At 39.6% G+C, this 16,153-nt stretch overlaps 1 protein-coding gene across 6 annotated transcripts in view; it reads left to right on the forward strand.

Moving 5' to 3' along the window:
- Unc80 (unc-80 homolog, NALCN channel complex subunit) overlaps nucleotides 1-16,153 on the forward strand; it is a 194,074-nt gene that overhangs the window by 102,524 nt on the left and 75,397 nt on the right. For 5 of the 6 annotated variants that reach the window (XM_021198105.2, XM_029538632.1, XM_029538631.1 and 2 more), the window contains exons 26-29: nucleotides 117-282; nucleotides 6,932-7,032; nucleotides 10,085-10,285; nucleotides 15,137-15,244. In XM_021198105.2, coding sequence (XP_021053764.1) covers nucleotides 117-282; nucleotides 6,932-7,032; nucleotides 10,085-10,285; nucleotides 15,137-15,244 — 576 coding nt within the window. Of the gene's footprint in view, nucleotides 1-116; nucleotides 283-5,033; nucleotides 5,238-6,931; nucleotides 7,033-10,084; nucleotides 10,286-15,136; nucleotides 15,245-16,153 lie in introns of all 6 variants that reach the window. The other variant, XM_021198104.2, reaches the window with a different exon arrangement.

A 16,153-nucleotide genomic window follows, 5' to 3' on the forward strand; every position in this document is an offset into this window, starting at 1 on the left:
GAGAGAGAGAGAGAGAGAGAGAGAGAGAGAGAGAGAGAGAGAGAGAAATGAGCTTTCATGTCGCTTTCATGTCTCAGGACACCCCAGCACTTGTATGCTCTTCTATGACATTTCAGGACCTGGAAAGCTGCAGGCTTCGTCTGGACCCTGAATTGGACCGGCACAGATATGAGAGGAAGATCAGCTTTGCAGGAGTTCTGGATGAAAATGAAGACTCAAAAGATTCTCTGCACAGCAGCAGCCACACCATCAAATCAGACGCAGGTGCTGAAGAGAAGAAAGGTAGGGAGGCTCAAGGGTCACTTCCTGTTTCTGGCTTTCTCACAGGATATATCTGATCTGGGGTCAAACCTGTATGTCCAAATTCTTGGTCCCACATAGAGCTGATACTGTGGGCTTTCCACACCCAGTGAAGTAGGAGACATCACTAGTTAGAGGTTGAAATTGTCAGCCAGAATGCCTTGGGCTACAGTGCCAGCTCATCAATTTTCTGTTAACCACATTGAATGTGAGACGCCATCAGCTTTGTGATGACCCATTATTTTATTAACTAAAAAGGAAGGGAAAACACCCAAATTCAACTATTCTGCAGAAATCCCTTATCACTTTGCTTGCTTTTTTTTTTAATTAAAAAAAGGTCTTTGGGATATTAAAATAAACATATGTAGACAAATGTTATTCTTATATATCCTTCTTGTGCAACTAAAAACAGTATGACTAAAATATACTGGTTAAAGCTTTTTAACTTACAGTTCAAAATTCTTCATTACTTTTCAATTCTGAGTTGTCAATGTCCATGTTTTTATATAGGATAATGGCTTCTATAGTATCAGAATGTTAAGGAATGACATGTCAGTTCAGAAATGGATCGAAGATTAGTACATATATAATCTACATAATGAGAGATAATAAATTAAAAAAAAACAGAATGTCAACAACAGCAAAGTAGAGCTGTCTATGCGAGTTATGGAAACAAGTTAGGAAGCGTGTGAAGCTAGCGTCCCTTGATTGCTCTTCAGGGCTGTCAAGCTTATACCCTGACCACCTGCCCACCCCTCACCACTGCTTGGCCTTGATGCTAGGAGGTATTCTGCATGTATTGTTTCTTCTGCTTACATGGTCACAAACAAAAGCAAGAACGGTCATATTTCAGCTGCCACTTGGCACTAAGAATTCTAAATTCAATTTCACATGCATCAAATTGTGAAGAAAAAGAGGGAGAGCCTATGAAGATGGGTCTCCTATGGCTTGACCCTGTATGACCTTGTCTGCATGACTTACCTTTAAAACCACAGTGCTTTTCTAGTCAGTCAAATGGCCAGCTTCTCACTGTGTCGTTAGAGCCTCAATTAGGACAGTCCAAGTGAAGCTTAGAACGAATTACAAAGCGAGGGGAGGAACATGGTAGGGTACCATTGACATCCTCGTGCTCCTACATTGTGAAGAACTAGATCAGAAATCAACACAGAAAATCCTAGCTGGAGCTGAAAAACATCACTTTAAAGTAAGTCATTTAAGGACCTCCTAAAGTGTCAACTTCACTATCTTGCTTTTATATTTTTTAAAATTTTGTTGCCCTTCAATGATTTTCGTAAAGAATTTTACATTTAAATCAATCTGTACATCTCTTCAGAAAGTTGATTGTGCACAGTGACATGTTTTCCAGTGTCCAATAGACAATGAATGAGTGCATATTTGATGACCTTAGACAGCTAATAAGTGCCATAGTGCTACACAGGGAAAACACAAAATATTTCAAGTCTCATAAGAAAGGAGATGCAATGAGAAAAGTTTGAATATTTCAACATCAGAATGTTGCCACATTTAAGTGTAAATATCATTATATCATCATATCTGGATGAATGGATCGAGCCATGTTTAAAAAGAATAAATAATAGAGGAATTTATAGATACAAAGAAGTTTCAAGTCAATGTGATTTCAAATATTTACTATATCCAATGAAGGTAACTTCCATTTATAAACATATACCAACAATACTTTAACTTGGAAAGCAGTCTGTAGCCACTCAAAATTATTACCATAATTAATATTTATAGGAGTTGAATAGAAATTAAAAATACTTGCCCAGTTAATCTTAAGTCAAGCAGTTCTAAATCATCTTTAAAAGTAAAGTATCTGCTTAATTCTAAGAACATATCAACTTCACTATCAGTTATATAATTGTCTTTACCAGTCAAACTCTCACCTAGTGATTTTTATCATACAACATACATACATTAATATATAAATGCTATCTCATAAATAAACAACAGAATGCTAAAACTATGAATAAAATGAGAATATAAGTATAAAATGTTCTTAATTAGTTGGCAAAAGTATCCCTAAAGATTTTTAAATATTCTGTAAGCTCTTTGAAAAACATATCAGCTACTACAGCCAATATGAAAATGTGACAATGAGACACTGCTAACTGTAATTACGATTTTTTTATACCATTGTTTTTTATAGAAGAAAAAATGTCAGCTCCTGAAATAAACAACTTAAGAACAAGTAGGTTCTACTGAAGAAAATGAACATGAACTTATCCTTAAGAACTGAAAATATCTGCCCAATATCTCTTAGCAGAATCTACGAAATACTTTTACTCCTGCCCCAAAGACAAACTAAAACTAGTATTCCAAACTGCAAAAGCATCTCCTCACTGAGCATCCTGCTATTGAGCACCTGCTCTATGCCAGGAGCTATTACAAGTTCCCAGAAGGTGGCCAATAACAAGACCATATTCCCATGTATATTTCTGTACATAAGCAGATTGCAATTGGCATTGGTTAATAACATGAAATGGCAGACTTTCAAGATATGTAATGGAAAGTAAAATTAAGGCAGTGTCAGTGATCTGGAATAGAAAGCTATATGGTGAGGAAAGGTTCTACTAATGGGCATTACACTGAGAGACTTTCATTGGGCATTTCAGTAATACAGAAGGCTGAAGACAGAGAGTTCCAAATAGAAGCAACTGTGAACCCGTAGTACATGATGCCATGAAGAATAAACTTGGACCATTTGAATGAGGGCAAAAGAATCAACAGAGTTATTAGAGAATGAGTTTGGGAGGAGTCGGAGGAGACAGATCAGAAAGGCAAGAAAGGGGCAGACAGAGTCTAGTCAGTATGCTTAGAAACTTAATTCTAGCATTTGATTTTAATGTGTTAGAGGTCGTTGGTCCTTGTATGTGACTAGACATGTAGAAGCCGGGAGGAAGGAACAGTTAGAGGTAGTCGCATGGACCAGAGAAAAGGTAGCAGGATTTGAACTCTTATGATGTTTTAAAGCATGGAGACAGCAGGTCTTGCTGATGGATACAATGTGCAAAGGGAGGTGTGTTATCCAAGTCAAATGAGTCTGCTTCATTTTTAGTCTAGTTTCTTATTGTCATGAAGACAAAGGCACAAATCCAGTAGCACATAGTCTCAGATGACACATTTCACAAATGATGTTAAGCCTGAATTCTAATCACTGTGTCCCTTTTAACTAATTGATTTCATAATTCTGAACCCTAATTTTTCAGGGCTGCAGGAGGTCTCCAATTATCTTTTATGTTAGAACAAATTCTCAAAATTAAGTCTCCTTCAGATCCCACTAACTTGAAGTTATTTAGTTCCATTTGTAGCCTGAAAGTATCATAAACTCCAGCAAAAGGCATTAGTATGTGCCTCTATTTAAAAATCTAAGAATTATCACTGTAATCTATTCTTTATTTCTCAATACCCATAAGATTGCAGTAATGGTCATTAAAAATAATTAACCATAAAGTCTAAATTAAGCCTAGAAATAATATTGAAAAATACAGTCTGGTGAATCTTGTGTTACAATTAAATCACAACATAGTGCTCTTTTTATAGCTCTCTACAGTTCAATACCCACTTATATGGTGTTGAAAGTGTACATTTAACTCACATTTTAAAGAGTTCAGGTTTTATTATTGTCTCATATAGTCATTTTGTTGTGGGAGAAACCAAACCTAAAATACAAACTTCCTGATTTTGAAATACAGTCATAGCTTGATTTAAATAGTGAATAGAAAATATTGTTCAGATCTTAAATATGTAAAGCTAGCCCCCTTCTAATGGTTTTTGATCTCTGAAAACTTGCTTTATCCTACTGGTATCAAATGAATATTGACACTATTAAAGTCTGAAAAAGAAAAGGAAAAAATGCATATGTTACCCAAAAAATCATTATGCTTTTGATTTTTATAAAGTGCACATTTACTCATTTTAAACATGTTTATTTTACTACTTTATTCCCACCCTGGTGGTTGTTTTTTTCCAGAATACTGAACATGAATAATGCATGCCTTCCTTGTTATGTATATACACCATAGGAAAGCACAGGGCATGCACCATTTATACTTCTATATCATTAGACCTGTGATTGAGAAGAGGATGGTATGAAATCTCTAAATGATTGAAAATAGAAGTACATCAAATAGGTGTGTGCACATGTGCACACACACACACACACACACACACACACACACACACACACACACTATTCTCCTGAAGAAAAAAATTCTTAATGTGTTTGCTAAGGAATAGCATATACCCTACTGCTGTCTGTCAGAAAGGTGTGCTTCTATGTGTTTATACATTAATAGGTTACTCCAAAGAAAAGTGTTCCAATGACAGTTTTCAGAACTCTCTAAGTCCCATTTCATTGGGAAAACAAAAACAGTAATGTGTGGGTCTATTGAACCAAATAAAGAATGCGATCTTGGTGATGGTGCTGTGTAAAGACACTCATGCTTGTGAACCCTGGGCCAGTGAGAGCAGATCATTCCCAGCCAAATGTGTCCTTTGCCCAAGAAAGATTCTGCACCAGCCTTTCCTGATCACCCTGGTCTCGTGCCTGTCCAAACCTGGTGACTGGTGGCTGGCAGCAAGGTCTCCGCCCAGAAATGCAGCTCCATCAAGCTGAGTTGGCTGATCAGAGACAAACTGGGAAGAGCGTGGATCTAAACTGGCTGGGAAAAACTAAGCGGGGGAAGCCCTATTTTATTCTTTTAATACAGTTCCCAGCAGGAAGATCAGGATAGGAGGTTCTCGACTGCTCCAGATTAAAGGAACCCGCAGTTTCCAGGTGAAGAAGGGGGGTTCCTTGTCCAGCATTCGCCGAGTCGGCAGCTTAAAGAGCAGCAAGTTATCACGGCAGGACTCAGAGTCTGAGGCTGAGGAGCTGCAGCTGTCCCAGAGCAGGGACACTGTCACTGACCTAGGTAACATAGAAGAGTGGGGTGTGCAGGGACGTGGGGGGTAGGAAGCCAGGACTCAAGTCCTGGAATAGCCAAGTCCATTTCATCCCATATGGCTAGAGTAAGAGCAGAGCCATAGTTTAGACAACACATTCTCTAGAGAGCCCCACTTTGCTTTTGAGCAGGTGCACGTGGTGCCTGGAAGTCCTGTCCAAGTGCAAACTCTGATTCAGCAGATAATGTGGGAATCTGAGACTCTCCATCTTAACTAAGCTTCCCCGTGAAGTTGGTGCTGCTGCCTCAAGGACCACACTTTGAGCCATGAGCATAGAAAGTGTTCGTTAGGGAACGAAAAAATATGTAGGCAACAGATAGCTTTAGAACCCCGGGTTCTTGTAGTTATTGTACCCATTAGGACCTTCAAAGTCAAATGTCAAGGACTTTGATGTTGTAGTCTTCACTATACAGTAAAAACTCCAGGAAGGAGTTGTTCTTTAGACCTAATTCCTAGAAGTCTTCAGTATGTCTACTAATTTTAAGAATGTGTTTTCATCCACCAACCAGCAGGAATAGTTGTTCATTGTTCTGTATCTCTTGTAAAATGTGTTAAGTGTACAAGGATGAGCTATAAATACAACCAAAGCACTAACGCCATAGGTTACAACTGCAGGCAATGAAGAGGCTCCAGATCTTCCATCTGGTTGTACAGTATATGGGCATCTTAATAGACAAAGGAAAGACTAAGTATGATAAATGTAGAGCTCACAGGCTGCCTGTACAAGTCTTTAATACAAGCTCAAGCACATTCTCCACGCTGTTCATTCTCCACTTTCAAGGCAGCGGTTAAGTGTGGATAAATGATCGATAAAGTCTGTCAAATGGAAGCTGAGTATCTAATCAAGAAAAGTTTAAAATAGAAAATGCTTCTACATCCACCCACCCTCGCCTTTAAAAATAGCTAATTTATGCATTGGTTAAGATTCATCTTACTTTTTTGAGGAGATAATGGGGGGGGGTGATTGATGTTGTTGCAGGACGAACATTAGAACATTATAACCATCACTGTTTAGAATTATCTGAACTCATCAACATATCTTCACCAGTCAAGTCAAAGTAATCATACTAGAGATACAACGTTACTACTTAATCCTTGAGGCTTTTAGATTTTAAGGCAAGGCTCTGTGGGTAGTAAACTAAATGGTGAGATTTCCTTAACGCCTACCATAGAGAGGACACAAGGCTTGCTCACAATTGGCTGTTGTTGATTTCAAATAACCTTAATCCTTCCAAGACCCCTCACAGAACTGAAAAGGCCCCCAAAGCCAAGCTTGATGTCCACAACAGTGGTACAGGTGCAGTCACAACCCAATGGAGATATTATTTTATCACCCTGCGAAGTCAGTACAGGCCAGTTTGTGTCCCTGCTTAGCCACATATGTGACATCTGGGCAATCTGGACTTGTTTCCTCTCTGCCCTCGTGTCTTAACATGGAAGTCACCTTAGCAGAGATTACCATTGTTCCTGGACTTGTTAGTTCAGGTGGTGATTAAGGGAATGGCTCTTATTAATCTCCTTCCAACAAAGTCCTGTGCCCTGTAACCAGCTGGGCCATGGTAGAGTCTGCCCTTGGATTCAAAAGCATGGACAGTGACACCATATTGGCATGTCCTCCAGGGAAACGGAGCGTTGAACTCTTTCTTGGTGTTCTTTTTTAAAGAAGGAAGTCCTTGGAGTGCAAGTGAACCCAGCATTGAGCCAGAGGGACTGAGCAATGCCGGCACAGAGGAAAACTACCACAGAAACATGTCTTGGCTTCACGTAAGTGTCCATCAAAATCTCAAAACAAATTCTTCTCAGCACTGGGGGAAGATTCCTGGAGCAAAGCCTTGAAGTGGGTATGGAAAAGGAATGTGCTCTCTCCTCATAAACTGAAAGAATATCTCAGCTATGTGAACCTTTTGGTACTCCTTCTTGGTCCTGTTCCTTAATATATCCTATCTTTCCATGGATACAGCAGAGAAAAACTTACAGGGGCACGGTGATGCAGAATGTCATTATGTATGTTGTAGAAACCCATAGGGTGGGCACCTGCTATTAACTACAGGCTTTATTGATGATATGTCAGTGTTGGCTGATTGAATCTCTGAGGTGCAGGGAGTTGATAGTAGGCAAAGCTATAAGTGTGTGCATACAAGATGTGCTGGGGACCTATTTATACTTTTGGCTCAAGTTGTAGATAAAGCTGCCCTAAAACAAATTTTTCTTAACTTAGAAATTTTTAGAGGCTTCACAGGATCCTATTCTATGGCAAGGATTCACTTTGTCCTCTGGTGGATTACAAAATAAGTTCCAATATTTATTTCCCAGAGCAGTGAAATTGTCAATCTCTTCTTTTTGTCATCTGCTTTCTGGGTGGCTTCTTTATTATCCAGTCAGCAAATACCTAGAAAGAAGTGGCTTTGTAGACACTCAGTATCTACCTTCTCTCGGATCCTTTCTTTATTGAGCAAGTCACCTTTTTTTTTTTTTTTTTTTTTTCCCCCAACGGAGGTATTCATACCATTCAAGAAGGAGCTATCTATAACAGGGTTAGGATGTCAGTTTCTTCTGTTTGTCTGATATTTGGGGTACAACTTTACCTCAGGTCTTTTTCTTGTCTGTTGCAACATGGTCCCTTTGGTAGCTTGGTCAATGAGCTTGGAGCATGTGCAGACCATGCATGCAGCAGCCAAAAGAGGATGTTGGTTGTGTTCCTTTATCTCTTTCTGTATTATTCCTTTAAAGAAGTGTCTCTCTCACCTTTAGCCTCAAACTGACCCATTTCAGCTAAGTCAGCCAGCTCTCAGGATCTGTCTGTCTCTGCCTTCCCAGTGCTGGGGTTATATGCACATTCAATCATACCCAGCTCTTCTGTGCATTCTGAGGATTTCAAAGTCATATTCTCATACTCTTACACACTAAGCCAACATGTTAAACCAGAAGCTGCTCTTAATTCTTTACCATGTGAAACCTTGAATCATGACCAATAGCACCATTAAAGAATCGGCTGAGAAGAGATAAATCATTGGCATATGCAATGTAGTCAGGGAGGGGCCATTCCAACATGTTCACCATATGCTATTGGTGAGAAGCAAATTGTTAGTCTAACTCACACTCAATGGGAGTAGCTTTCACAGAGCATAAATACTACATTGTATAGATCACTAGGCATCATCTTAGAAATATACCTAGTAAAGGAATATTAGTAGCAGGATTTTAAAGGTATAGATTATAGGTTGCTAAACCAGTTGTTGCTGACATCAGAACTTACATATGAGAATTATCTGAAACAAAGTTTAGTGATATGCTGTGTGTGTGTGTGTGTGTATGTGTATGTGTGTGTGTGTACACTTGTAAGGATTTCTTCATGTTTCTCCTGATCACCAGATTCCGAATAATAATAATAATAATAATAATAATAATAATAATAACCTTTAGAGTTCTCATTTATACCTGCTTCATGCTACAGGCATTCTACCAAGGCACCATTCATATTTGTTGAAAACCTTGCAGGCTTAGATATTGTTGACTGAGTTTGACAGGTGTATATAGACAATTGTTGATTTCATCTATGCCTGAGAATAAACAAGCCTTATTGGTCTTAAGGCAGCTCTGCCTGGTCGGTTCAGTTGACCTCCTCTGCATGTACGCGCATTGTGGTCTCATCCAGGACGGTGCACACTCCTTAGCCATTTAGTTTCCTGCATGACAGAAGCCTTCTCTCTATATTCTTCTTTAAGGGGGATACCTTAAAAGTTGTTTACCTGGGTTCAGTTCCTAGAACCCAAACTCAGGTCACACCCATCCTGAACTCCAGTTCCAGGAGATTCAACACCATTTTCAGGTCTCCACAGGTACTGGCCACGCATGTGGTACACATATAGACATACAGATAAAACACTGATATACCTAAAATAAAATAAAATTTAAAACATTTTTAAGATGTAAACTTGGGGCCTGGGGGCATGGCTCAGTGATAGAGCATTTGCCTGCACATGCACAGTTTCCAGAGTTCTAACTCTAACATCACCAAATAAGCCCAAACCCACAAACCCGGGGTGAAGAGAGGTAGCTCAGTGATAGATATGTATGTGCTTTGCATGTTCAAGACCCTAAATTTGGGCACCAGAATTCCAACTTCAGTTTGCAAATTTCAGTTGCAAATTCGGGGCCCGTCATTTCTATCTTAAAATAACTACATCCTTTAAATCAGCCAAGATCACTTCTAGAATCCTAATGGGAAATCTCAGGAGATATAGTTGAAACTATTTTTTGTTTTTTTTTTTTTTTAAAGAGGGAGTTGGAATTGCTTCAAAGTCACAGAAGCCACTGTGTGGATGGAGCCAGAGATCCAGTAGTTGAGTTGTAATAAGACTTTGTGGTAGGGCTCAAGTTCCGTTACAAGGTGACCGTCCAGAGTGAAGGTGCAGAAGTGTTTCCAAGCACCACACAGTACTGGGAGTAGTTTGGGGTACACCCCGGTATTAAGGGTCAATTAGAGAACTCTGGAATTGAACTCAGCACTGAATACTCTTCTGTCTGACTAATATTACAGTGTAAGAGCTGGGATAAGGTTCTTGTAGCTATTTGGAAGTCATATATCTCACACCCAATGTTTGAGTGTCTCTAACAGATCCTTTTATCAATTATGTATGGAGGGTGAACAAAGGACAAGTGAGCAGAGACTAGCTATTCTCCTATGGGAATTACTGAGTTACTGTTGTTTGCTCACTGACTAAGAGTTCAAGCTCTGACTTTCTGACTTTCCCTCTTCCGTGCTTCTACTCCATCTTTGCCTGGTTAAATCTGTGGGTTCTTTTTTCTTTTCCAGGTCATGATCTTACTCTGCAATCAACAAAGTTTCATTTGCACACATGTGGACTACTGCCATCCACACTGCTACCTGCACCACAGCCGCTCCTGTGCCCGGCTGGTCAGGGCCATTAAATTGCTGTATGGGGACAGTGTGGACTCCCTGCGTGAGAGCAACCACATCAGCAATGTGGCTCTGAGAGGCAAGAAACAGAAAGAGGTTAGTGAGCAATCACCAGGTAATATACCAAGGGCAGGAGAAAAGATGAATTTATAGTGATGTCCTTATCTGCCCTGGAAATAAAATGTCAAGCAAAACCAAATGTAGCGAACAACAGATCTGTGCGGCTCTAAGAAAAGACAGAATATATGTGCAAGACAGGCAGATGCTTCGTCTGTGCTTGTGAGTAAACATGGAACATTTCTCCAGGCTTTGCCTTATAAATACAAATTTAGAGAGATTGTAAGAGAGATGATGAGTAACTTTGGGAAGAATAGCATCTCCCTGGGACCTGTGAACATAATACCTCACATGACAAGTAAGACTTTGTGTGTGGTTAGGGAGTTTACAGTGAAACCATGTTTTGGATTATCCACATTGGCTCAGTATAGTTATGTTCCATCATATATGACTTCTGGGAGTCAGGGGCAGAGCAGATACCAACAGCAGATAGCTGGGAGGGGTCATGAACCCAGAACAAACTAGAAAACTCCAGACTCAGAGAAGAGAGACATACTGGATCCTTCCAGTTCCTTTGAAATGTCTGATGTTCAGAAATGTAAAGCTAACAAACCTGGCGTGTCTTGAGCCTTGGGTAGTTTGTTGGAGCAGCAAAAGAGAGCAAATAGAAGTATGCATTATGAAGCAATATAAGCAATAAATGGCTCAACCATCTACAGATGAGCCAAACCACGGTAAGAAAAGTCTTTCTAGACCTCATCACATTTCTAAGCATTAAGCTGCTCTTTCAGTTGAGCTGGCAGAAGAAGGTGACCATGCCTGCCTTCCTCCTGCCAAGGAAAGTTCCAGTTACCCACCTGTCCATGAACAGTGTGGCCCAAAAGACCATTCCACAGAATGCCACGGCTTCCTTGACAGATGCTTTCCTCAAATGACTTCGCAAAGAGATTTTTATATATCACCTGCTCACCTCAACAAGCATTCTTTATTCATCAGCTATTGGCAAACTTATCAGAGCAGATAAGCTATTAACTGAAAATAAACAGGAGGCAAAGATCTTTCTACTACAGAGTTTACAGTCCAGGTTTGGGCTTAGATTGGGCAATAATATATGCTACAAGCAGTTTGAGAATATGAACAATAAGACCGAACATGGAGTCCAATTCAGTAGCAATGTTTAATATTTCACTGTTCACCATGGTGTTTTTATATCAAAGCTTTTTTACTTGAATTTACAATTCCAGGTTATACCAAAGAATTCTACAATTTTTTTCTATACCTACTGAAAGCTAAAGAAATCTTGGGTATTTTGTTCAGCTCTATGTGTTTAGGACTATATTCTAAATACAGTATAAGTTCACTCAGTGCTTGTTATTTCTTAGCTGTTTTCTTTAGATCAACTATAATGATTGGGAGTACACAAAACAAGCTTTTCCTGTCAGTCAAACAGAAGACCGGGGTCAGGGATGCATTCCCCACCAGAGAGAAAGGACCCAGTATGGGTAGATACCATGAAGCCAATGCAAATGGCAAGAGGATGACTGGTTTCCTACAGAATTTTTTTCCAAAGCTACTCCCAATGCTATTCTGAGACAAAGAGCAGATTATATCTCAATCACTAGGCCAGAGGGAAACACAACTACTTAACAACAAACATGTATAATTTGCATGTCAACTATGTATGAAGCACACGGGTTCTACTTGCCCTTTGGAAAAAAAATCAGACTTCCATTAGTGTGCTGTTCTTTCCTAAAGCATAAAGAAACCCATGCCAGGAGAGCCCAGCAGAACGATTCCTACTTTCCCAACTTTTCTGTATATGTTATCTCCATGTTGAATGATGTTTCATGGCATGTACCTCCTCTTTTGCTTATATTTATATTATACTGTTTGCTTTTTTGATGTCTCCCTAAAGGAGAGGTAAGGGCAGCCATCACCATGAATGTGCTCTCAGCATAACTGCAGATGTTAGCTCAGCCCCTAGCATATGGTTACACGATACATACTCTTGAATTATTCAATGAATAAGTAAAACCATTACTTTAAATAGTTAAATATTATTTCTCTGCAATCAATAATCATTTAATACAAAGAACAGAATTCCATTCAGACAAATTCACTGAAGCCAGGGACAGAGAGGGAAACAGCCAACCCCCAAGGAATACATCACCAAAGCTGCCATCTGGCAGCTCCTCATCTCTGCCTCTCTCTGCATCATCTCTGCTGACTAACCTGTCCTATAGCTATCTCCTCTTGCTTTTCACATATTATGTTTTAGGCTGAAAATTCCAAGGTGGTAACACTCTTTCTAGAACCTAACATTTCTCTCTATAATAGAGTAACTTATTAGTGCCCGGTCCTCTGTTTAAGCCAAATCCCATAAGTGAGGATTCCTTGGCCAGTCCAGGCTGGTTTTGCATAGCAAATGTAATCTAGAGTAATCAAGTATGGCTGATTTTGAAAGATACATTAATATACATATGATACATGTATGCACACACACAGACATACACACACAAACACACACACACACACACACACACACGCACACACACACACACACACAGCACTAGTTGGCCTTCCCTGGTATCCCTGAGAGATCTGATGCCCCTCTGGCTGTCTCTTTTGACTCAGGCACTGTGGTAGAAGCACATCAGTAGTGGATAAAGTCCTTGCTACCTAAATCTTCCTGAAAACAACTAATACCTATTCACTCTGTATAGAGAGGGAGCCAACACACCAAAGAAAGGATTCCACTCAAGCCCAGCTTGATGAGCCGTTGAGTTATATACTCTTAGCCAGCTATACCACGAGGAAGTCTCCTGGGCAACAGAACTCTCCTTCATATAATCTCAAGGTGACTCATAAGAGTCTTTAGAGAACCTCATGAGGGGCTACCTTTTCTCCTGGTGGAAATGTCAACAGGTCATCTCCTGCACATGATCACGATTGCTCTGCTGCACAACGGTATGCTCGTATCCATCCCAGAGCAAGCAGCTGAACTGCAGTCCTCTATAGTGATGGGTTCTGTTCTTTGTCTTTGTTTATTCAGCTCAGATTTCTCTACAGATTCTTGCTTGATGTCTAACTGTTTACGTAGTCTAGTGATCTCAAATCTGCAGAAACCACTTCTAGATGCCATGAGAAACAACGCAGCACTCTTTTTAATGCTTAGATTTGTTTTTTTTTTGTCTTCAGGTTCATTTTAAAAAACAAAAACCCAAAAAACCTTTCATCATAGTTTTTTCTGAGTCAAGATCACACCATATAGGTACTTCAGGACTCTCCCACAATACACCAAGCCTCTCTTACACATGTTTCCATCTCTGGTATCTACTGCCTGACTCTAATTAACTTATCCAAATTCTGTGACCAGCATGTGGCCCTGATGGGAAAGCCATACTCTAGGTGTCCTGGAATCTACCATGCTTCTTCAGTACACATGCAAGCATGTACTCTTCCCAGGGGAGCTAGCAGACAGAAGGAAACAGTACTCTGTGTTTTCTAGCACATTGGCTTTAAGATAAGCACTGGGCATTTCTATCCTTGAACTGGATACTGTTGTGTCCTATAATTTAATGGAGAAGAAGTATTTATAAGTAATCATGAAAGGATACAATGGCTAGTCAGAGGACAAAGGGATACACTTGTAAAAGTCTAAAATCGTGATCCACCCCCAGAAAATACTTAGCATAAAAATCACAGTGAAACAATTATTTACAGTTGTGTGCTAAGATGCACCAAGGGAGGAAGACTAAACAGAACCCAGTAATTACTGTTATTAAATTGGGAATATGGGTATTTTCTGCTTTCTTTACAGTTTCTGTCTTTTCTAGATACTCTGATAGGCTTGTGTAATATTTTCTGAGTTAAAAACCATAGCATACAGATAGGATTTTTTAAATACCACAAGTCTTTTCCTAAGACACACCTCTACATCTTTGTGGGAAGCTATTGCTATAAATGATTTTTAAATGTTTTCATGATATATAGATATAGATATAATTTATACATCATGTTTCCCAAGTGTTTTATGTTCCCAAGCATGTAGTTCCACAGTTTTTATTCTTTTTCTTTCAAAAACATAGCTAGAGCTCTGACCTCTCTTTTAAATATAAGTTCATTTGAAAAGATGGTTCCATACCCGCCCTAGAACAGATTCATTCATTGTCTTGGATTTTTTTCTTTTTGTCAGAGTTTCAAGAGAGTTTCTTGGGTCATGGGAATGCTTGTAGATCTGCTTTTTCTTTCAGAATATCTTCATCTTACACTGTGAAGCTCTGCCAAAAAATCTTAAGACGTTTAGTTTTTCCTTTGGCATAAAGGAAGAAAGCGTTTCCTTGGCATGACCCTGGTGAAACAAATGAGCTTTGTTCTGTGTGAGCCTACACAGGCTGGAATGCAGAAAAACAGGAAGCAATCAGAAGTAGGAATTAATAATTAAGGAAGGACCAACTCTTCTCCGAACTGTGCCAACCCTCCCAGGCTTTGTCACCTTGGGAGTAAGATGAAGGCACTGTCTTATCTTTGTGTAAACAAAACAGCCTCTTCTGGAGCCAGGTTGAAGGCATAGTTTGACAGGAAATCTGTTGTTCTCTATACTTTTTTTTTCCCAAGAAGCCACTTTACCTGTACAATTTATGTTGCTATGATGGAGACTCTCAACTTACCCCTCCCCCACACCCCTGTTTGCCCCTTTCCATCTTAACACTTGAAATACTTCCTTTCTTCCCTGACCTCATGCCTCAGCGTGTACCTTGGAATAGAGTGTGTTGGATCAACATTAACATTTATTTAAATTTGTTTTGTTTTAACCACTTGACACAACATAATCATGAAGCACTGTGGGTTTGTAACAGTACTTTCAATACACACTTCACCTTCTCTTAGTGTTCAGATAAGTCATGCCTGAGGACGCCTTCCCTGAAGAAGAGAGTTTCGGATGTTAACCTGGAAGGGAAAAAGGACTCCGGGATGCTGAAGTACATCAGGCTTCAGGTATTAGCTCGCCGATCAGAACCACGCATGGGGCACTGACAGGAAAGAGCCCCTGTATACCCTGCTCGTGAGTGCCGAGTGCTGGTGAGACAAAATGGAAGCTGGCACTGTGTTGCCATGAATGCCCGCCCCCTTAACTGGTGTGCGAGGGGAGAAAAATCCTTCTTGCTGGGCAGCCAGTTGCCACAGAATGAGGCCTAGAAGTTTGGGCGGACTGTGCCTCGCCCACTCTGCTGTCTGCAGTGAAGCTAATTTCCCACTAGCATGTAATGGCTACCCTAAATTAGGGTGTCTAGGTTCTTAAGCTGCGTCTGCTTCTCTGACTCTGAGACTTGGACAAGGACTTTGTCCTTCTTCTTTATCATCTCGTCTATGAAAAAAGGATTATAGAAATATGCCTATCTCAAAAGATTATTGTATGCACTAAATAAAATAGTACACTGGCCTACTTATCCAGTTATTGGCACACTCTTCTACTGTTCCTGCAAACTAAGCTTGAAGTCATCCCTTTCCCTTCTTTCATGTTTTGATAGGATGTTTATAGTGATGACTTATCCATCACCTTCATATATAACCCAAATTATCAGAAATAATGGATTAAGTAGAACTTTGTGAGTGGATCTGGGGCCATAGCCACAATGTATAATCACATGATTTCAAAGGGAAATGTTATCCAATTTCATGCTGCCTTCAGAAATTAACTTTATAAATGTAATCCTTTGCGAGTTACAGACCCCATGTGGTTTTTAGTGGAAATCTGCTAACATAGAGAAAACAAAAGAAAGAAAACTTTAAAAAACTTACCAGAACTTTGAGGACTGGTCCATGATTGTTGTCTGTTTTCTTTTCTGCAGAGAAAATTATACTCCGTGGTTAATTTTTTGAGTAATTTTAAAATTGTTTTTGTGA

This window comes from Mus pahari, chromosome 5 (assembly GCF_900095145.1).
Source record: "Mus pahari chromosome 5, PAHARI_EIJ_v1.1, whole genome shotgun sequence".
NCBI lineage: Eukaryota > Metazoa > Chordata > Mammalia > Rodentia > Muridae > Mus > Mus pahari.